This window comes from Dermacentor variabilis, chromosome 1 (assembly GCF_050947875.1).
Source record: "Dermacentor variabilis isolate Ectoservices chromosome 1, ASM5094787v1, whole genome shotgun sequence".
NCBI lineage: Eukaryota > Metazoa > Arthropoda > Arachnida > Ixodida > Ixodidae > Dermacentor > Dermacentor variabilis.
The window spans coordinates 198,993,692-199,016,038 of NC_134568.1; the positions used below are offsets into that span (position 1 = coordinate 198,993,692).

Below are 22,347 nucleotides of genomic sequence, written 5' to 3' on the forward strand. Positions count from 1 at the left end.
CAAGCAACAAACGTTCGCTGGCAACCATGCGCGTTTTTGTTTTGTTTTTGTTTTGCTTTCAAAAAAGAGAGCGAGAGAAAGAGAAAGAGAGCGTGCAGCAAAGAGAGAAATGCGTGTGCGTCTGCCGAATTCTGTGTGTATTCCGTTGATCAGTGTCCAGCCTGTTTCCAGAGGAATTGGTCTCGTTATCTCGCGTAGCAGTTTTAAAGTAGCGGCCGCGTCGCAGTGGGGACAACATCGTCGACACATAGCCTAATGTTACGCTTGTGTGGCGCATTACTCTCAGGATCGTGCCGTCGTGTCTCAAGTCCGCGGTGTCGGAGCGCAGGGACCGAACGAGCAGTGCTATTCACGTGAGATGTCAGCGCCCGCCAGCAATGTGCAGTCCAACGACGGATCGAAGAACTACATCCATTTCAGCGGCTACCAACGTTTGCATGGTGCCGCGAACCATTCCTTACAGCCTGCCAGGTACAGGATGCACGCTCTGCGCTACAGTGCTACTGCCTTGCGGACTGTTGGCCTCGTGTTACTGTACTACTGCTTCTCCATCGGTATAACTTTCTACCAGAAATGGTTTATCAAGGTAATTTATTTTCAAAGTCCTCGTTGTTCCACACAGTAAAGTCGTGTATGTCTGCTTTCACATGGTAAAGCCTTGCGGCAATGTTGGTGGTTTGGTGGTATGCTACAACAGCTGACGCCGTTGCAACGTCTGGTCAGAATTTTTTCTTGACAGTTATTGCGACAAAACACAGACGGCAGAGTTGCGAGCTAAATTTTATTTACAAAATTTGTTCGCGATGTTGGTTAAAAGAACGCATGCGCGTGTCATGCGACGTGTGCACTGGAACATTGCGGACATAAATAACTGTGAGAGAAGCAATCTGTTCGTGAAATTATCGAAGCTGCCATGCATGGCCGATCTCCGAGGTGACCCTGGTCTTTCTTTATAGAAGGATAAATAGTAATGTTGTACCAATCCAAATGTTTAGTACGATATTGAAAGTGGCGAGCAATTAGTGCCGGCTTCACTCTACTGCGGAAGTAGAGGCGCCCGATGGTGCGGAGATCGTTCGCTGGCGTGGCACAGCGTGTGAACGCCAGGCACAGGACGCCAGCACCCTTTATAAAAGCCTTGTTGCCCGTGGGGATAATCAAATCAAAGCAGTTTGATGCAGACGTTGAAATAGGCGAACAAGGTTACCTCGGTGTTTCATTTTCACACAAGCACTTCGTGTCAGTGATCGTACTACGTATCGACGCCTTTCGTTGACCGCTTGTGTTATTTCTCTCTTGTTTTCATTTGTACTCGTGAAATTGCAGTTATGCTATTTATCACAGGATTGCGGCCTGTGCGTTGTCAGAAAGGCGAAGTACCGGGTCACGAAAATCTCGTCACTATTAAAACCAAGAAAGCAAAGGAAGGAGAAAAAAAAAAAAAAACATGGTATCAATGCGCTCTTGTTGCTGTCCGAAAAAAAGAAGTAAATTTCTTTTTCTTCCATTCCCATGTCCCAGCCATATGGCTATATTGAAAGCTCCTCGGCGCGGAGACGTAACATTTGAAAAGAAAAAAAAAAGAGAAACGAAAGCCTTCACAACTGCATTGAACCCTTTAGTTCTCAAGCTTGAGCTTCACTCATCCTGCAAATCTGACCCATATTGTCGAATAAAAGTCCTTTTTGTGTAGGTTGTAGCTTCTGTAGTGCCCCCTGATCAAACCTGGTTTGTCAAAACTTATTTCAGTCCGTACAGTTTGGTAATGATACTAAAACATTTCTTAAAATTAATTTACATTCCTTTCATTGTCATTTGTTCAGAGGTTTATATTTGTCTTCTAGAACAGTTGGACAGATGTCCCACTTTTCCACACTAACATACTTAAATGCAGATGCAAAACTGATGCTCGAATGGCTGCCAACCTGCTTATAAAACTGCGGAACATTAGGATTAACCTAGTGTGTTTTTCTTTACCGCCTTACACAAACTGCTAGGACATGTCAATATCTTGGGAGAAAAGCGTTGTCCATTTTTGTATTGTGGTTTGTTTACTGTGAGTAAATTCTGATGCACGTTCAAGCAGTAATGACTCTCAGTGGTTATTTCTTGCACAGCAGTCTTTAAAGATGTATGATGTTGCATCATTTTACATCTAGCTTATGCTCTTTCCTGGGAAAATTGTACATTGGGTAATACAGGATGGCACAGTTATATTTCTCAAAGAACTGTTGCACCTAAAGGCCTAAAGTTAAGCTCCAGGGGGATCCGTAAGAGCATGAAAGGAAGTCTATGTGAAAAAAAAAAAATCCATCATGTATGTTCGACTTTTACCAAAGCCGCAGTTAAGAGCTCAGGACTATGTTTGCAATGTGTGTCCATTCACCTTTTTCTCTACATTGCCGCTGCATAACCTTCAAGCTTGACAGTGTATGCGGGGCTCTTTAGCACCATGTAGAAGACCCCGCAGTGGTGGCATATGCATGTGTTTTAGAGGCCACCACAGCCATTACTGCAACAGACAAAGCTGACAATGTGCACATTGCAAAGAAATTGATCGTGGCATTTGCTCTGCAAGCCTGCTGCTGCAGTGAATAAGTTTCGAGCTGGAGGAAGGAAGTCTACTGGCTTTTTCTACTGTGTGTGTAACCGGTATATTAGACAAAGTGGTGGTACGCATCAAAACAACAACCCTGGCACCCGCCGTGGTTGCTCAGTGGCTATGGTGTTGGGCTGCTGAGCACGAGGTCGCGGGATCGAATCCCGGCCACGGCGGTCGCATTTCGATGGGGGCGAAATGCGAAAACACCCGTGTGCTTAGATTTAGGTGCACGTTAAAGAACCCCAGGTGGTCAAAATTTCCAGAGTCCTCCACTACGGCGTGCCTCATAATCAGAAAGTGGTTTTGGCACGTAAAACCCCAAATATTAAAAAAACAACCCTGGCAAGTATGATGGGAGTTTTGCGTGAGAAAAAATATATAAATTCTGCAGCAGGTGGGATTCCTTGCAGTTCAAGATGACATGTATGTCCTACTTTTCTTACTTAGTGTGCATATAGAGTGTTCAAATTTCCTACTTTACATATGGATGCAATTGACATCAAGTGGATATCAGTTAAATGCGTGGGACCTTTATTGTAACATTATGTCCTGCTTCAGGTTAAAACTTTCATGTGTGTTGAAGGAATGGTGCTTCTTTTTTCTTTTTTTAGAACAAGTGTCTTATTCTTCTGTGGGGGATAAGAGTTAAGTTGTGATTAGTGTTATGAATCGTATTGTGTTACAACTATATGAAGAAAACGGTCAATGAAGCCATGGAAAGCACAGATGACATTGGTTCTTCTTTTAAATAGAAATGTAGAAATATTTAAGGAAAAGGGAAATGAAGGTGGACATGAAAGAGCGTAGGTTAGGGCGTGTTGGTATTCCATAACTGAGGTTTTTTAGCGCACGAGAAGGGACGAAAGACAGTGGCGAGACGAGGACACAGCGCTAACTTCCAACAATGGTTTTATTCCACAAAGCGGTACACACATATATATAGGTAACACACACAACAGTACGCATGCGCATATGTACTGATTTCTAGTCAAATGAGACTGCAACGAGACATGTGTTATGAAAAGCGCTGTGTCCTCGTCTCGCCACTGTCTTTCGTCCCTTCTCGTGCGCTAAAAAACCTCAGTGAAGGTGGACAGAAAGACAACTTGCCCCAGGTGGGAGCTGAACCCATATCCTGAGCATTATGCATGCAAGGCTTTACCATTAAGCTTCTGGGAGCAGCCATCCTTATGTGAACTTTCTTGGGTATTTGTGAATATATATGTAAGATGAGCCCTGCGAGCCCTAATGTCCATAGTGGCAAATGTGGAGCATCATTTTAACAACAGGTGTTGTGTAGTTTGCGAACTTAGGCCTTGTATTTATTTTTTTAATTTTATTGTATGTACTTGGTATTTTTTTAATTGGCATACAATATAAAAATTAATATAGTGGAAATTCGGGCTTGTTGGTTCATGATCATCGGGTTGTTTAATGCAGAGGGAACGACCACAAAAAGGACAAGAGGACATACAGAGTGCAATCTGTGTGTCTTCTTGTCCTTATTTTTATGGTCATTCCCTCTACACTATACAACCTGATGATAAAAATTAAGTTGGCACAAACAATAAACTGTTGGTAAATTTTGTTATTTATTCCAAAAGAAATAGGTAGATAAAGGGTATAAGGCAAAGTATTATATTTTGGGCTTCTATAGTCTCACAGCAGTAATTTGTCTACTAAGTTCCTATGAGATCAGATTAGATTGTGGGGTTTCTCGTGTGAAAGCTGATGAACAGTGGGCTATGAGAGATGCTGTAGTGGAGGGCTCTTAGTTAATTTTGACCGCATGGACTTTTTTACCCATACACACAAAACACAGTCAATGAGCATTTTTGCATTCCTCCCCCGGCAGAATGTGGCCGGGAATCAAACCCGTGACTTTAGCCACTGCAGCAGGCATTTCTAGTGAACCTTGGAACATCAATTTTTTTTATTACTATTGTGTGTCCATGTGTGTGTGTGGGGGGGGGGGGGGAGGCTGGCCTATAATTTTTATGTTAGTACAAGTCATTCATGGTGTCCTGGTTTTGCTTTTGTGTTCCTATACTTCATGCAGACTGACTTTGGAAGTTCTTGCTCAAATAACTTGTGCAATAACCATCCATGGCATGTGGATAATGCATGTTTTATGTGTTTCTTGCATTTTAAAAATTTCCGAAGATCTCTTCTTCTAAACTTGAGGTGTATGGTTCTTGGTAAAAAAAACACCTTATATAGTGTTAGCCTTGTTATATTGTGATTGTCACATTTCATTACATTTAGTTTGACCATATTTACAGGGCTTGAGCTTTGTGCCACTGATTTGAGTCCGTATGAGAGATGGAGTTTTGATCTGCCAGACAGGCAGCTGTGGCCTGCTTGAAAATGTTTTCGGTATTGTTTCAGAGCTTGGTTTCATTAGTGCGTCAGACCAGTGACAAAAGAAAAATTACCTTTGCATCATGGGGCACTGCTGAAGCCAGCATGAACTTGGTTGATTATTTTATGCCATACATTCACAGTGACCTTGATTTAGGCCACTTGTTTTTATTTCCAATAATTTAAAGCATTTTCTGTGCAACGAAAACTACGTTTTCTATACCTGCAATGACCAGCAAAAGCCTCTCTTGCACTGTTGTTTAGGCAACACACTAGCGCTTCCTCTTCGTTGGTTTTATTACTAACAGCTGTGTACTGATGCTCCTCACTCCAATCTGTCTCTCAGTTCAATGCTGCTAACCTGCTTTCTCCATCTCTGGCGAGCCACAGCTTGTGCTTTTTCTTCCTTTTCCTTTGCTTTGCATCATGTCCTCAGCATTGCTTCCTTGTCCACTGTGCTTGTCTATGGATTGCTTCCACGTTGCAGTGCCCACAGCAACAGTTGCTTCTCAAGAGTTTGATTCTCTTGACACATGATTTTTGCCAACATCCTAATATGGTAGTTCATTGAAGCATCAATTTACCGAATTATAGGCCCCAGCTTTCAAACTGGCTGAAGTGCCTTTTTTTTAGATAAATTATTTGTTGTATTTATTTATTACAATACATTAATGCCATAACAACACGATGATGATAATACTTTCGTGTTAAACCGGTGGCTTTCAACAGCATAGGGAGCCATGAGTGTACGACATGTTGCTGGCTTTCAGCGATACAATTTCATCATAGACAACATTCGAAAGATCCCACCCACCCTCATCTATGCAAGCCTCTGTTGGATTGCATCCAGTAATTGAGCCAGGTTGGACTGATCAAATTTCGTAGACCAGTGTTTGAAATGCAGAGACGTCTTGACTGTGTTTGATTACATTATTTCAGAGAAAAGCAGATGAGATACCATCACCATGACGAAACCACTGAACTCAGTAGAGAGCAACATGTTGATATTTTGCATGAAATGTTTAAAGTCCTACTGCAAGTCTGCAACCATTGTAACAGGACATTTCCTTTGTTCTCTTCTTTTAAAACAGTCTAGACACACACAGACAAAAATTATACTCATTTCTGAAGCCTTAAAATGTTTTTCTCAATTTGCTGAACTTTAGGCACATATTGCTTAAGCTACAGTTGACTGCAGTAAGAATGTGATAATCTCTCCTCGGAGTTCTAGGTCATGTAATTCAGGCATCATTTCATTGTCACATATATTGAAAAAAGAAAAACACTAATTTCTTGTGTATGCTTGAAAAATTGCAAAAGTGCAGTTGTCACATGAACCTTCCATCCTTGAAACTTCTATTTGTTTAATGCGTTCAATGTAACAAGAATATTTCACATTAGTAGCAGGGATTACCAAAAGGTGCAATTTTTGTGGCTGTGTAACAAAAACATGGGGAAAATTTTTCGCTTTACTGTACAAAACACAACCGCTTTGGAACAGCCAAGCCAAACTAACATTGTGCTATTTTCCTACTGCATGGGTGTATGTAGAGAGATTTTCTTCTGTAGGATGAATCCAGAAATATTTGTTTTTGAGGGTCTTTTTTTGTTATTTATTTCACTGATTCAGAAGAATGTAAATCAAATTTCCTTCTTTGACATAGCAAATTTTGAAGAACTGCTTGAACTCCAAGAATCTGATGAATATAAATCTACTTATGGCAATGTTCACAAAATTGTAAAACCCATTTGTTGTAATTGGTTATTATTTTATCTAGGCTAGCATGAAAGCTGCCACAAGGTAATATTTGCATGTTCAGAATTGTGGGAAGTTTTTTTCCCTAGCCATTATCAGTTACAGTGTCAGAAAAGTGCACCTTTAGTTTAATACAGCTTAATCATGTGGCTACTTGGTCAGGCCTTTACTTCAGGTTTAATAATGCATTATGTATAAGTTAATGTGTGTGAAAAAAAGGAGGTATTTTAGCTTATAATTAAAGAGAAAGGTTTCTTTAATGTGTTGGGTTATCAAAGCATCTTAAGTCTCAAAATGTGTGCTAGTTCCTTTGACAAATAGAGCGTGGCAATTGTGTTGTGTCACATCCAGCTGCTTTATGTATCCTGATGGCAGTTGTTTGCACTGCATCAAATATTCAGCTAACAGGCAAATTGTGAAGCATATTTAGGAGTCTAAACATGGTTACCACTGCTTTATTGTGTTTGTATGCTTTTCCTTATTATTATTATTAGGAAACTGCTATTTGAAAGCTCAGATTGGACATACCAGAAGGTTTTGCCTAAGCAGTACTTTTTTAATACTATTATATTTAGTTCCCGTCCATGTTTGCTTGTGGCTATGCGGCTAGGCGGACATTACCAGCAGGAAAATGTTCCACAATAATTTTGCTAATTATCTAAAATTGACTGATTAAGTTCTTAATTGCTCACTTTAGGGCACATGTTACAGTTTAAAAATTCAAGCAGAGCACTAGTGAAGTCATGTCTGCTTAGCAGAAAGCTAATACTATAGCACCACTTCTCAGACATGCAAACTTAAGGTGTGCCTTAAAATATGTTGATGTTGCTGCAGAGCTACCAAAAACCATGCCCCTAACTGTTTGGGGCGGTCTTAACTGGAATGCCAAGGCATTTTAAGTAGATTTTAGGGGAGGGATATCTCGAAAGTAGTGCTACTATTCGGATTTCTGTAAGCAGACATGACTTTGCTACTTGTCAGCATCAATTTCATAATTACATTTGCCATAAAGTGAGCAATTAAAAACTGAATTAGCCCATTTTAGGCAATTAGTGAAATTTGCATTGATGATTTTCTTACTGCTAATGTCATGCCTATCCCTGTAGCCTATGTGTGAAAATGGCTGAGGCCTAGATATTATGATTTTCTTTTTAATTTAGTGTTGCACACAAGAAAGAACATGTATGTATTCAGTACATGATAGATGGTTTATTATGGATTGTTTTATTTCTATATATAGCCAATGGGAGAGATCGTAGTTCTAAAGGGATTAGTATAATAAACCAACATATTATGTGGCATCATTAAGGGTGTGTTTCACTGCACTTGAGCGTTTTCAGAGAAGTTTGTAATGTTCACCTGTATTGTATTTTCTTGTTTGATATGTAGCTGCCATAATGTAATTTTGAAGGCTCTCTTTGTTTCTTTGTTCATATAGCTTGGGTGGTATATTACACTGGTTTCTTGCACAGACTTATAGGCTGGACTTCACTCTTATTTTGCATGAATAGTATATTGAATCATACTAGCTACAGTTAGCTGCTGCTGTTATGATTGCAGCTGCTGATAGAAATGTAATGTGCTAATTGGAATAGTTTTCGCTGGCTGCTCTTCAAGAGCTTCTTCTACATTTGCAATACAACGGCCTCTTATCTATTCTTTGTCTCATTAACAGGGTGTGTGTTTCACTATACTGTGTTCAGGTATGATTGAGGAGTCATGGCCTCATTTCCTGTAAGCATGGTTCATTATTCACTTTCCCTTGCTGTGCTCTGCAGGAGTTCCGGTTCCCCCTGACTGTGGTCATCTGCCACCTGGTGGTGAAGTTTGTGCTGTCAGGGTTGTTACGGTTGGCATACCAGGTTTTCACTGGGCAGCCACGCATTCTGCTCAGCTGGGTAGTCTATATCAAGCAGCTGGCCATTACAGGAGTGGCCAGTGCACTGGACATTGGCTTCTCTAACTGGAGCTTCGAATTTATCACTGTGTCACTGTAAGTGTCCATCCATGTCATAGCTATGTTACTCACTTCACTACAGCTGTTGATGATGGTTGCTTTGTGAAGCAGGCTTCTCATTTTTATAGATAACTTGGTTCTTTTGCCTGTGACTTATCATGCACTCTTTGTCTTGATCACTTTTCTAAATGTTTTTTGGAACATTAAACCACTAGTGAAATATTGAGAAGTTGGGAAATTAACCACAAGAATGAACAATTCTGTGTCTGACAGAAGAAAGTGTGGCATCATTCAATGAAAGCAAACTAGAGCAATGTATGTTACAGAAGACAGTGACTTGTTCACAAAATATGAGAGTGGTCCTTGCAAAAGAAGTCAAGGCCCACTTATTTTATGAGTACCTGCTTCTGTGGCCTAATGTATGGTGTTCTGCAGCTGAGCACACAGTCATGACCAGAGACCAGATGCTTATGCACTAAAGCTGTCATTTAAGGCATATTTAGGCACTAAATACTGTCATTTAGGCATGTATAGGCACAAATAATAAGTACTTCCACTGTGCATCTGAAAATAATTTAATATTTTTCCAGGGACCTAACCCACCGAACCCCTGTTTTGTGAAATTCACTTTATTTTTTCGATAAAACAGAATGGAGGCAAGTTGCCTAGGCTGCAAGATTTATCTGAAATTTAGTGTGACTAGACACCACTGGAAAAGTTCTGAAAGCAGTGACAAACAAGCAACTTAATCCTCCAGATTTCTTAGTTTCATGTTGTGCCTTTTATCACCGAGTATACCCGCCGTGGTTGCTCAGTGGCTATGGTGTTGGGCTGCTGAGCACGAGGTCGCGGGATCGAATCCCGGCCACGGCGGCCGTATTTCGATGGGGGCGAAATGCGAAAACACCCGTGTGCTTAGATTTAGGTGCACGTTAAAAAACCCCAGGTGGTCAAAATTTCCGGAGTCCTCCACTACGGCATGCCTCATAATCAGAAAGTGGTTTTGGCACGTAAAACCCCAAATATTATTATTATCACCGAGTAGTTGTGTCTATGCAGAAAAGGAATGCTCAGCATCCACTGAAGTTAGGGGCACATATTTGTACTTCAGAACATTAGTGATCCAACACCCTCTGAAATTTCAGAATGTTTGCCAGTGAGCCCTTGACAGTTCTTTTAGTAGCGAGAACCCCGGATTTTTGTCTGACAGAGATTGAAGTTTCACATTATAGCCCCATCAGTAAGAGGTCCATTGGGGATGGGTGCCGAACCTTGCCTGAACATCCCAAGGGAGCCCCACATTCCAGATTAGAGTTGCACCCAAGTATTCTAGTTTCTTGATAATGTTGGATAAAAATACAAAGTGAGCGCACAGATACGCCAAGTCACCTTCAAGTGTATCGTTGCATAGAGCAGTTTGAGCCTTTCTTACAATGATGCTCTTGTCTGCTGAAAAGCTATTAATAACAGCCTTTATGCCAACAGAATGTTTGTGGTAGTAATCGGATGTCTTCAGCCAAGTTCCCCAGCATGTTATAGCATTATAAACAAAATGAGGATAGGACAAAACATGTAAAACAGCATATTTAGGCCCTGAAAATATCATATAGGCACAAAAATCGAAATAGGCATTTATACGCACAAGAAAAGTTCCACTAAAATGTTTCTAAACCCATAGTTCATGCTTGTACGTTAAGTAGGCACAATAAGGACATAAGAAAAAAGTAGGCATATTACCTAAAGTTTCAGTCTCTAGTCATGACAGTGGCCAGTCCTTATGGGGCCAGATATAGGTTTTAAAGAACACCAGTTGGTCGGAATTAAACCATAGCCCTCCAGTGCAGTGTTCCTCATGGACTACAGTGCAGTGGGTTGAACTTAAACCTCATCAATTATTTTCATGTGTAACATACAGTCACTACTTAGATTACGCAAATTCGTGTAATCACAAGCTTTTGATTCTACTTTGAGGCTGCACACTACACAAGCCTGTAACAGTTCATAAAAACACCATCCATTGTCGAGCACACTTGGAGCTGAGCTTTTAAAATGGTACTTTTTTCACACTACATCTCAGCAACTATACCAATTTTGCACTTGCATATTTAGGGCAACTAAATTAAGTTATATTCTACATTATTAGTTTCTATGTTTTCAGACATTCTAGCTTATTTGGTCTCCTAAAATAATGGCTTTCTCCTGAGATGGCCATGTACACTTAATATTCCGACCTGCGGTGGTGGCTCAGTGGCTATGACATTGCGCTGCTAAGCATGAGGTCGTGGGTTTGGTCCTGGCCATAGCAGCTGCATTGCAAGGAGGATGGAGTGTAAAATGTTCGTGAATAGTCAAGTGTTCTACGAAAGCTCGTCTGGCGAGAAAACATATTGTTGCTAAAAAACGTGCACTCGCCAAGAATAAAATAAAGATAAAGAACAGACGTTTCGGGGGCCGTACGGGTCCATTGATCACAATGAAGATGTAAGCATGGGCGCGCGGCTATTTATGGGTGAGGTGGCGCATCGTTCGGGTGTATATCTCGGGAAGATTATCCCACGTCCTGTTTATTGTGTGTATAGTTGATTGGATGTAAAATGATTCTAAAAGCAAACGGGCTGATAAGTGTATCTCTCTTGCGGTGATGGCTGCCGAGTCCCAGTCAATGATGTGTCTGGTTAGTTCGTGATGTTCTGCCAGGGCATTCGCGGCTGTGTGGCCCTTCGCGACGTCATTCATGTGTGGCGACGTCATTCATTTGGCGACGTCATTAATTTAAACGGTGCTTGAAACAACACATGCATGACGTCGCCAAGGGCCACACAGCCGCGAATGCCCTGGCGGAACATCACGAACTAACCGGACACATCATTGACTGGGACTCGGCAGCCATCACCGCAAAAGAGAAACACTTATCTGCCTGTTTGCTTTTAGAATCATTTTACATCCAATCAACTGTACACACAATAAAAAGGACGCGGGATAATCTTCCCGAGATATACACCCGAACGATGCGCCACCTCACCCATAAATAGCCGCGCGCCCATGCTTACATCTTCATTGTGATCAATGGACCCGTACGGCCCCCGAAACGTCTGTTCTTTATTTTTATTTTATTCTTGGCGAGTGCACGTTTTTTATCACCGAAATGCTCATGAAACATGCTTTGGGTGCAAGTTAAAGAACCCCAGGTGGTCAGTTAATCTGCAGCCTCCCACTACAGCATCCCTCATAAGCTACTGTTCAGTTTCAGGAAATTAAACCACACAATTTAATTAATTAGCCTAGTTTTTTTCTGCTTGAGAATTGCAATAACATTTTAATAATTTTTCAGACTAACTTCAGGTTACTTGACAGGATGTATAATCAAATTATTTATTGTCAGAAAGACATAATTCAGCACTTTAAAACAGACTTTTGCATTCTAAAAGAGCATGCTGTACTATGTTCACTGACATGACAAGAATGCAGGATAGGCTTCTCTCAATACAGTGTGTGGCACAACTGTTCTTTGTGTTTTCATACCTCAAAAAGTAGCCTTTTTGAGATGCCACTAGCACAAGAAAAGAGGTTCCCAGTTCTGCAATGAGCACACTTGTGCAGCACCCACACACACAAACAACCAAAATTGCTAGGTTTGGGGATGAAGAACGCAGCTCACGGCACAAACGGGTTGTGTGAAAGAAACTATGAGAGGGGCTTTTTGACCTCCCATTGAAAGTAACTCCCAGCACCTCTCCTTTCTGTGTGGGAGTGCATAATCTCCGATATGATGCACCATGATTAATGAAAAACTGAATGGCCTACTTATCAACTCTTCCAAGGCATGGGTACCATTCACACTTTGTGAAAAAAAGCTCCTCGACACTACCGGGTGGAGCTTTTCCACTTTCTTTCTTTCCTTTCTTTCTTTGTTAATTATAGACATGTAGATACAATGAAATAGATAATACCACTTAGATATAGCATCACGAATTGACAACAAGGACTCACCACTGGCTTGGTAGGCAATAGGTTAATTGCCACCAGTGGAACTTGTGGTGGCAGGGTTGACCTCCCTTGATTAAGGAGTAAGGTTCAGGGCACTGAACCACAGGCCACTGACTTGTTCACAACAATAAAGCATCTGAGCATAGCAAAGGCAGGCACGTAGCTTCAAAGAATAAGGAAGGAAAAGGTGTCTAAGACAAAGTAATTTGCATGTGTGCATGTTCCTTTTGAGGGGCACTTGCTGCATTATTCTTGATCCATAAATGGCTACAGGTATTTGCAGGGAAAGATGACTGGGAATGTTAGATTGTTTATTGGAGCAGTTTGCAGTTCTTTCATTTAGAAAAGACAAACTGCAGATCTCACTTATTCTGATAAAGGGTTTGTGCCAGAAACCATGCTGAACATAATTTGGCAAGGAATTTCCTGCAAAATAATAAATCTACTAGGAGAACAGTCACCACCTTCTGGCAGCCAGCCACAAATATGGTGACAATGGTTGTATGCATAAACCTGTTTAGGACGAGAATGGTCAGTGCTACCAGGTATCTAGTGAATCAGAAGCAAAACTGTACTCCTATAAAGGCATTTCCATTTGGGGAAAAAAAAGAAGACAGGAACAAGAACGGAAGTACATATTTTTATCACTTACCATCCAAAATAGACGTTTCTGGCTGCTATAAAATTGGTGCTAAACTGTTCGTCAGCCGTCACTTCATACTCGCATGCCTAAAAGGTATGGCCAAGATGCATAAAGAAGTATACACCTACCTAGAATCATGTCCATAGTAATTAGTAATAATAATGATGATGATGATCCAGTTGAGGTAACACAGAAACAGGAAAATGCCTTACTGTGTTAAAAAGCCTGGTTATTGTTATCATTTTATGAGAAATGAATTAAGTGTAACTGAGGCACTGTCTGATGGGTTTTCATCGACCAAGGAGGTTTAGGACAGTTGCATCTAATTGTAGTGCTATGATCTGTGTTGTGAAGTCTTCATGAAACATTGTTGCTAGGACTTGTCACATTCTTTTTAAATTGGCACATGTTACAGCAGGGCAATTGATCAGTTAACTTTAAAATAACCTAGCGCTTTAATTACTCACATTTCTTTTCTGTTCAATATAGCTCTATTCAATAAGCTATGCATGTGTACCTAAAATTTTAGTTGCAGTTGTCAGCAGATAGTTCCCCTGTTCAGGTAAACCTGGTCTTGTGTGATCAGGGATTTTCTGATGTTAGTCAGCATCAGTAGTTTGCATTTGCATTTCCATACCATGATGGTCTAGTAGCAGAGCATTCACCTCATATGCATGAGATATCACAACTGGAAGCCCACTAGTTTTTCCAACAGGTAGAAATTACCCTCAGTGTTGTCATTGGCTGCTTGGTAAGATTTGCATCTTGGAAGTGAGCCTTATAAAGATTTTCCTGTGTTGCTTTCTGCACATGCTTTTAACAACCAACCTGCCACTGTGGCTTAGTGGCTGTGGCATTGCACTGCTAAGCATGAGGTCGCTGGTTTGATTCCCGGCCATGGTAGCAGCATTCCAATGGGAGCAGAATGAAAAAAAACTCGTGTACCATGCACTGGGTGCTGGGCATGGTGGCAGCGTTCCAGTGGGAGCGGAATGAAAAAATACTCGTGTACCATGCACTGGGTGCACGTTAAAGAACACGAGTTGGTCAAGCTTCACCTGGAGTCCCCTGCTATGTCATTCATTATAATCAGATCATTGTTTTGGCACATAAAACCCAAGCATTTTTCTTTTCCTTTACAACCCCAGAGGGCCTTGTAGTAGAGCCTCTGTCATGAATGTTGGAGACAGCCTAGAGCTGCAGCTAGAAACATACCAGTAAAATTGCATATGTGCATGCCCCAAGCCAAATGCTTGGCTGAGATGTAACATGGAAACTTTCTGACATGTCTTTCGTGTTTTATCTGCCTATCATTACAGTGGTGTTTGGTATAAAAGCAGTACCTAGGGATATATGGCTAATGCATATTTCAAACAGCCTATTTCACAGAGTTGTCCAATTGTAATGGTTGTTCTCTATTAGTTGTTTGTGAAAATAAATATAATACATAATTCAATTGATTGATTAAAGGCTGGCAGATAATTTAGGATTTAATGATGCCCAGCCCTGGCATGTGTGATAGATGTACATCTGCACATTGTATATGCTAGGAGCAAGGCATATATGTATGTAGCTTCAAGTCACTGTCACAATATGAATGAATGTCACTGCTCATGTGCTAGTGTTGCTGGCACTCTTTTTTGCTTTTTCTCACCTGCCATATTGAGAACTATTAGCTATTCCTTGTGTCATAGAAATCTCAAGACCTAATTTTCTAAAATGTGAGTTGCATCCTAATTCTGCCTCTTACCTCTAGTATAAGCAGCCTTGTTTGCTAGTGGTTAACTTGTTACATAATGGTGTTCTGCCGTAAGATAACTATAAGCAGTCATGCAGCATGCTGCTGACTTGATGTCAATAAATCTTGCAGGTACACAATGACGAAATCTACCTGCATTATATTTATCTTAGGCTTCTCCCTGGTTTTTGGACTTGAGCGCAGGGTAAGTGGGACCTCGTTTTCCTTGTGAGCTTTTTTTATGTTATTTTTTTTCTATCAACAATAGTCTAGACAAGAGAAATTGTATCACCTCTGTAAATGAACAATGGCTTGTGAAATTGTGAAATGAGAAACTACATGCATTGGGTGGATACATTTGAATGCTAAACAAAAAGCTAAAGAGATGTTGCAGACAGCATCTACTCTACTCTACTGCATCTACTCTACTCTAGCAGCACTCTACTGCTGCTAGATACCAGAATTTTGGGGCGCTAACGACAAACCAACTTCATGGGCACGCGAGTGAACAATATTGTAACTGCATAACCACATGTTGGGTGTTTGTTATGTGAGCAGCTTTTAGGAAAAATTACCCGTTTTTCTTAAGACGAATCAATGTAGATAACTATGCACTTTTCAAAATTGTCATTAGGGGCATCAGACAATAGTAAGCGTATGATTATTACTAAGTATATTAACTAATTATATACACATTGGGGGGTCCACCAACTTTGTATTTAGTTCATTTGGGGTGCATATCATAATTGAAGAATTGAGGTTGTTCAATGGGCTATACTCATGGACAGCTTTCTGTGGCTGTGAAGGGAACGCTACGGGGACGGAGGTTCTGCACATGTGTTACCGTGCCAAGTAGTCTGCCAGCATGTGACAGTGTTTTTGGTTGCTTGGAACAGATGCTGAATCAACGCAGCTTCCGCATGTGACAGTTTCTCATTTGCCCAGACGCAGAAAAGAAAAGCCACAAAATAAGTAAACATTTGCATTCGGTGGTGTGTTTTGTCTTATTTGACTTGCTAATAAGGTGTTTGTTTTTTCTTCCCCAGCTTAAACTAACATGGATGAAAATACGGGACTCTCTTCAGAAGCGCTCTCACTTTCCATGCGTTGCCTCTGTAGCTTTCTCTTCATAGCCACAGAAAGTTGTCCACAAGTATAGGCATGTCCATCTATAGAGCTCCGTGAGAAAGTTGAAAGACAAAGTTCATCAAATTTTGCTATGATGCCTTCAGTCTTTGCTGCTTTGCCGCTATGGTTAGGCTCAAGGCAATATTGAGCATGGAGGTCAGGCACTGTGTTTTTTTCCAACAAGTTATTTTGATGGTAATCTAATACACCTACTATACACTTCAAAAGACAAGTTTTTTTGTGTTGCAAGGAACAGATAAGCAAAAGGAGACAGCTTCGGGTCTGTAGTACAACAAATTAATGAAAGAAAAAATTGTCGTACATCTGACTGTAGCACGAAACTACAAAGAAAACCCATATGGGTTCTCAAAAACAAAAGCTTTGCAGTTAAGGAAAAATCCATCCTGGCCTGGGGAATCTTTTCTCAAAGCTTTTATTTCTGAGAAACTCATGTGGGTTTCCTTTGTAGCTTCATGCTACAATCGGGTAGATGACAATTTTTGCTTTCGTGAACCTGTCTTATACTTACTGTTCTATGACGTGATTTGCCTATAAAGAAAGAAAGAGGCTCACTGCTCCCGACGATAGCTGCCATTCGCTACATTAAGAGCTATCAGCATCTTTTGCTGCTATGGTAGCATTTTTAAATTGTAGTGAGATGAGTCTATTTGTTTAGGCATAGGTATGCAGCCAGGTAAAAATCATTTCAGCTGCAACCACATGTTGCACATCATGTCATGTACAGACTGTATGCCTAGGATGTGAGTAGACATTCTTTTTTGCAGCACCTGTGGTCTGTAAACTTTTGTCTCTGAGTTTGCATGTGTTCAGCCAAATTCTTTAAAATGCAATGAGCCTGTAGCTGGGCCTCCCTCATAGTACTCAAGCTATGGTTTCAAATTCACCTTAGAAATTGTTGCACCTTGTTTTTACTACAACAGATTGAATACTGAAAGAGTGCCTTGGCTCTCTGTTTCTTGCAGCGATGTTCCCTTGTGTTCATTGTACTTCTAATAGCACTCGGACTTTTCATGTTCACCTACCAGTCAACACAGTTCAACACGGAAGGCTTCTTGCTTGTTCTTAGTGCCTCATTTCTTGCTGGGCTCCGTTGGACCCTTGCTCAACTTGTGATGCAACGCAAAGAAGTCGGTGAGTTGATAAAGGTTTTTATATCAGCACGGATGATCTGCTTAATGGTATGTGTTTGTCTACAATGTGCTAGGTGAGGTGGGTTACCAAGGATCCTGCACCTTGAAGGCTCCACAATGGTGACCAGCTCACTGGTAGTGATTTAGGTTTCAATAACAGATGGTGCACTGTTAAGTGATTTCAACCATTATAAAGCTCTTGTGTGGAGGATAATGCCTTTACCTGAACAATATAATTGTCAGAACATACTGCAGAGGGCGGCAGCACATAAAGGGCTAGGTAATGTGAGTCGGACTTTTTTTTAAATACTAGTGCAATTAAAAAATTTTTTAAATGTGGGAGTTTTTAACTCTTTGCTTCCGCCCTTTCGGCGCTTCACCGTGCCTGGTGTCCCCACGTTGTAAGAAAGTTGCTCTAAAATATGCTGCAGATTTAAATTTTTTTTAATAAAATGTCTGATTTATTTGATTCCCAAAAGGCCTCCGTGTCCGATGGGGTAAAAAACTAGAAAGTGAGCATAATAAAAGTTTGAAACGAGCAAGAATGCAGAGTGCACTTTTACTTGTTTTTACACACAGAACACCTTTTAAGCTTTTTAACGTGGCCCTAAAAAACTAAGCACAGCATCGAATGGTTCTGCTTTACAGTTTTCGGTGGTATATGCTGAAAAAAATGAGCCCACTTGGAAGCCTGTACGGTTTTTTCGTGTCTGGTACCCTGGTTGGCAATGGCTACAACAACAGAGCGGAATCTGATGAGCGGGAACCTTTCCATTGTTTTACAAGCAACTTATACTGAAAATGTAGACAAATATATCCATCTAGTGTCCGAAACCCAAAACAACTAGAAAATAGCCCGCAGTATGCTGCCATCTATGAAACATAGCCAGAAACGGCCGTTCGTTGAGCAGACAGCGACTCGCCAGCTGTGGAAGCGAATGGGTTAACTGTCACAACCATGATCTTATTATGAGGCATGCTGTAGTGGGGAACTCTGGATAATGACCACCTGGGGTTCTTTATCGTGCACCCAGTGCATGGTACATGAGTATTTTGGCATTTTGCCCCCCATCGGAATGTGACCGCCGCAGTCGGGGCCGAACTCGTGACCTAGTGCTCTGCAGCGCAACACCCTGGCCACTGGCCTACCGCGGTGGGTACTATAAGTGCATTCTATGACAAATCAATTCTGCTGAATCCCACAAAGTGGAGGAAGTTTCATGAAAGTGTAATTAGTCACCCACCCAAGAGTAACACAAACTTACCACGTACCCGAGCACACGAGGGTTGGACCCTCCCATGTGTAGCCGTGCGCGGCTTAGCCGTGTCTGGGGAAAAGGGGATCCTGGAGGTTGAGCCGATGCTGGGTGTTTGGACCTTTAAGACCCCCCGGCGGAGGCAACACCTCATTGGCCTCTGCTTCACATAGACGGCACCCCCGGACTGACTCACCCGGGGGAAATCGGTAGTTGCTTTTTCCTGTCTCTCTCTCCCTCCAGCCTTCGTCTTTCTCTCACTCTTCATCTTTCCTGTCTTCTCCTAGCTTCCGCTTACTTCCAATTTTTCCAGGCAGCAAGGGTTAACCTTGTGTGAATAGCCAACCTAGGTTATTTCATATTTGGTTATAGTGATAACGTACAGCTGGCGTTTGCAGGACCTGTTTCTACAGTTCCTGTAGCATCCCCTTGTAGGGCTCCACGGTGGATGACTGGCGTTATTGCTGAAAACTACACATTCCTCTATGGATAGTTCCTTCCCTCCACTCCCTGATCGCCCTCAGAAAAGAGGGCGCACCCATGAAGTTTTCCAGTTTTTTGGTAGGTATGAAGAATCCTTCCCACGTTTCCATGTCATTCATTCTGAAAAACCAGATAAACCAGTACGAACAATCTCGTCCATCCTTGTTTCCAAGTCATTGACTGAAGTCTTTGGTCCAGGTTATAAGGCGTCGAGGATGGCAAGCGGTGATCGCCTCTTGGAGCTCCGCTATCAGAAACAGTGTGAGAAATTGTCAAAACTAGTGTCATTTGGGGAAACCCAAATAGTTGTAACCCCGCACTGTACGATGAACACACCATGTGGGCGGCGGGGTATTTTCCATCGTCCTGGAAAGGAGCTATAGTCATTCCCATGCTTAAACAAGGGAAAGATCTGGCCTTGGCCAGCAGCTACAGGCCAATAGCGCTAACAAGCTGTCTGTGCAAAGCTTTTAAAAAAATGGTAAACCGGCGCTTAATCAGCTTCCTAGAAAGCAACAATAAACTAGACCCCCTTCGATGCGGTTTCCGAGAGGGAAGGTCGACAATAGACCACCTTGTCTGCATTGAGGCAAACATTAGAGATGCGTTCATTCATAAGCAGTTTTTACTTTCAGTGTTTCTGAACCTAGAGAAAGCGTACGACACCATGTGGCGATACGGGATCTTCCGCGATCTTTCCGCACTGGGCGTCTATGGGAACATGTTAAACACAATTGAAAGCTATCTGTCTAACCGCACTTTTCGTGTAAAGGTTGGTAATGTCTTATCTAAATCATTCACCCAAGAAACTGGTGTTCCGCAAGGGGGCGTACTTAGTTGCACACTGTTTATTGTAAAAATGAACAGCCTACGTACAGTCATTCCATGCACAATGTTTTATTCCGTTTATGTCGACGATGTACAAGTAAGTTTCAAATCTTGCAATATTGCTGTCTGCGAACGACAAGTGCAGCTTGGGATAAACAAATTGTCTTAATGGGCGGGTGAGAACGGCTTCAAAATAAACAGTACCTGCGTACTCTTCTCAAACAAGAGAGGGGTAGCACCACTGCCTAGTATTACGATCAAGGGAGACCACCTCTCTGTGAGCAGCCAACATAAATTCCTGGGAATCACTTTAGATTCAAAGCTCACGTTTATTCTCCATATTCAAAATCTGAAAATAACATGTTTGAACACAATGAACCTTCTCAAGCTTCTGTCACCCACTACATGAGGTAGTGATCGAAAGTGTCTTTTGAACTTATATAACAGTCTTGTCCACTCCCGCCTTGATTACGGAGCAATAATTTATAATTCTGCAGCACCAAGTGCAATAAAAATCCTAGACTCCGTCCACCATCTGGGTATCCATCTCGCGACCGGTGCTTTCAGGACAAGTCCAATCCAGAGCCTCTACGTATAGTTAAATCAGTGGTCACTTCATCTTCAACGGTCATATACCAGTGTCACATACTTTCTGAGAGTACAAGCGAACATCCTTGTTATTCAACCATAAACGATATTGCCGCTGCTACGCTCTTCCATAACCGGCCTGCAGTGAGGAAGCCGTTTACTTTGTGTGTGAGGAACCTAATTGAGGAAATGGGTGTTCCGCTTCTTGAACATTGTCCTACGACTCAAGCGAAACTGTTACCACCATGGCAGTGGCAGATCATAGACTGTGATATGTCGTTTGTAGATGTCAGGAAACATGCGCCAGAGGCACATATTAAAATGCATGTTTTAGAACTCCAGTATAAGTACTCTTGCACTGAGTTTTACACGGACGCTTCCAAGTCGGATGCAGGGGTTTCTTATGCAGCCGCCGGCCCATCTTTTTCAGAATCCGGTACACTGCACCCAGAAACTAGTGTATTTACGGCAGAAGCCCATGCATTATTGTCGACAGTGAAGCATATAATGAAATCAAAACTTCAAAAAACAGTCATATATATACAGACTCTCTAAGCGTTGTAAAAGCCCTGAATTCACTCTCTAAACACAAGAACCCTGTACTTGTTGAGCTCTACTCCGTTCTGTGTAGAGCATACATATCTAACCAGCATATCATTATATGCTGGGTGCCTGGCCATAGAGGCATTGAGGGAAATGTTCTAGCAGACCAAATGGCCAGATTTACATTGCAAGCTACTCTTACCGCTGCGGTCCCTGCTACTGATCTGAAGCCTCTCTTACGAAGAAAACTACGGAACCACCGGCAACGCCTGTGGGACGCGGAAACAAATAATAAGCTCCATGTGATAAAGCCACAGTTAGGATTCTGGCCCTCTGTAACAAAATCACGCCAAACAGATGTTCTATTCTGTCGTCTCAGAATAGGACACACATTTGGCACCCATAATTTTCTACTCACCGGAAATGACCCTCCAACCTGTGGTAGATGCGGGAAGAGGCTTACCGTCCTCCACGTCCTCCTGGAGTGCTGGAAAGCTGAAGCGGAGAGAAAGAAGCATTTTCCTCTTGCATACCGTTACTACATTCCTCTTCACCCGGCTATGTTTCTTGGCAGAGAACCGCTTTTTAACATCAAGGCAGTCCTCAATTTCTTAAATGATGTTGTCCTGCATGTTATAAGCCCATTAAACTCGTAGAGCATCCTCGTTCCAGAGGATGCCGTTGCGATAATTGTGTTGCATAGCACATGGCTCCAACCCTTGTGTTTCAAGGGCTCTAAGAGGGCAGTGGTGCTCTAGCCAATCTTATAACCTGATATATTTTTGCACATCGTATCGTTCTTTTTAAATGCATCTTAATGTTCATAGCGCACGTCAAACGCCATTGCCATAATCTTATTATACAGATTTTACGTACGTTAAAGCGACTATTTTTAAGGCCCCTTTACAGCCGCATCACTCCAACTTCATAGAACTCATTAAGTATACTGCGAACTCATTACCATGGACTTGGCACTCTTTGGCCATACTTGGCCTTTGCGCCATTAAAAATCAAACATTCATTCAGTAACACAAACTTACAAAGGAACTTTCTGAGAACTTGCAAAGTTTCACAGAAAGAAAGTGTTGCCATCGAAGAATTTGTCCTGATCCAGGGACCGAACTTAGGACCAATGCTTTTTTTGGGCAGTTGCTCTACCATCTGAGTTAACCAGGATGTTGGGAGATCAGGAAGTGAGGTTGAATTAATTGACAACTCGAAGCACTTAGTGCTATTCTTGGGTGAATGAAAATTGTCCCTTTCTTAGTGCAATCTATGCAGTTAAACTAGTGCAGTGTTCTTCACAATCTTGCTATCCAACTTGGA

The 22,347-nt window shown here is 41.7% G+C and overlaps 1 protein-coding gene across 2 annotated transcripts in view; it reads left to right on the top strand.

Moving 5' to 3' along the window:
- Positions 1-82: 82 nt before the first annotated feature.
- LOC142590691 (solute carrier family 35 member C2-like) overlaps positions 83-22,347 on the top strand; it is a 59,582-nt gene continuing 37,317 nt past the window's right edge. For both annotated transcript variants that reach the window (XM_075703117.1, XM_075703113.1), the window contains exons 1-4: positions 83-586; positions 8,498-8,712; positions 15,177-15,249; positions 17,156-17,324. In XM_075703117.1, the coding sequence (XP_075559232.1) occupies positions 359-586; positions 8,498-8,712; positions 15,177-15,249; positions 17,156-17,324 (685 nt within the window). In that variant the 5' untranslated portion in view covers positions 83-358. The remainder of the gene's footprint in view (positions 587-8,497; positions 8,713-15,176; positions 15,250-17,155; positions 17,325-22,347) is intronic.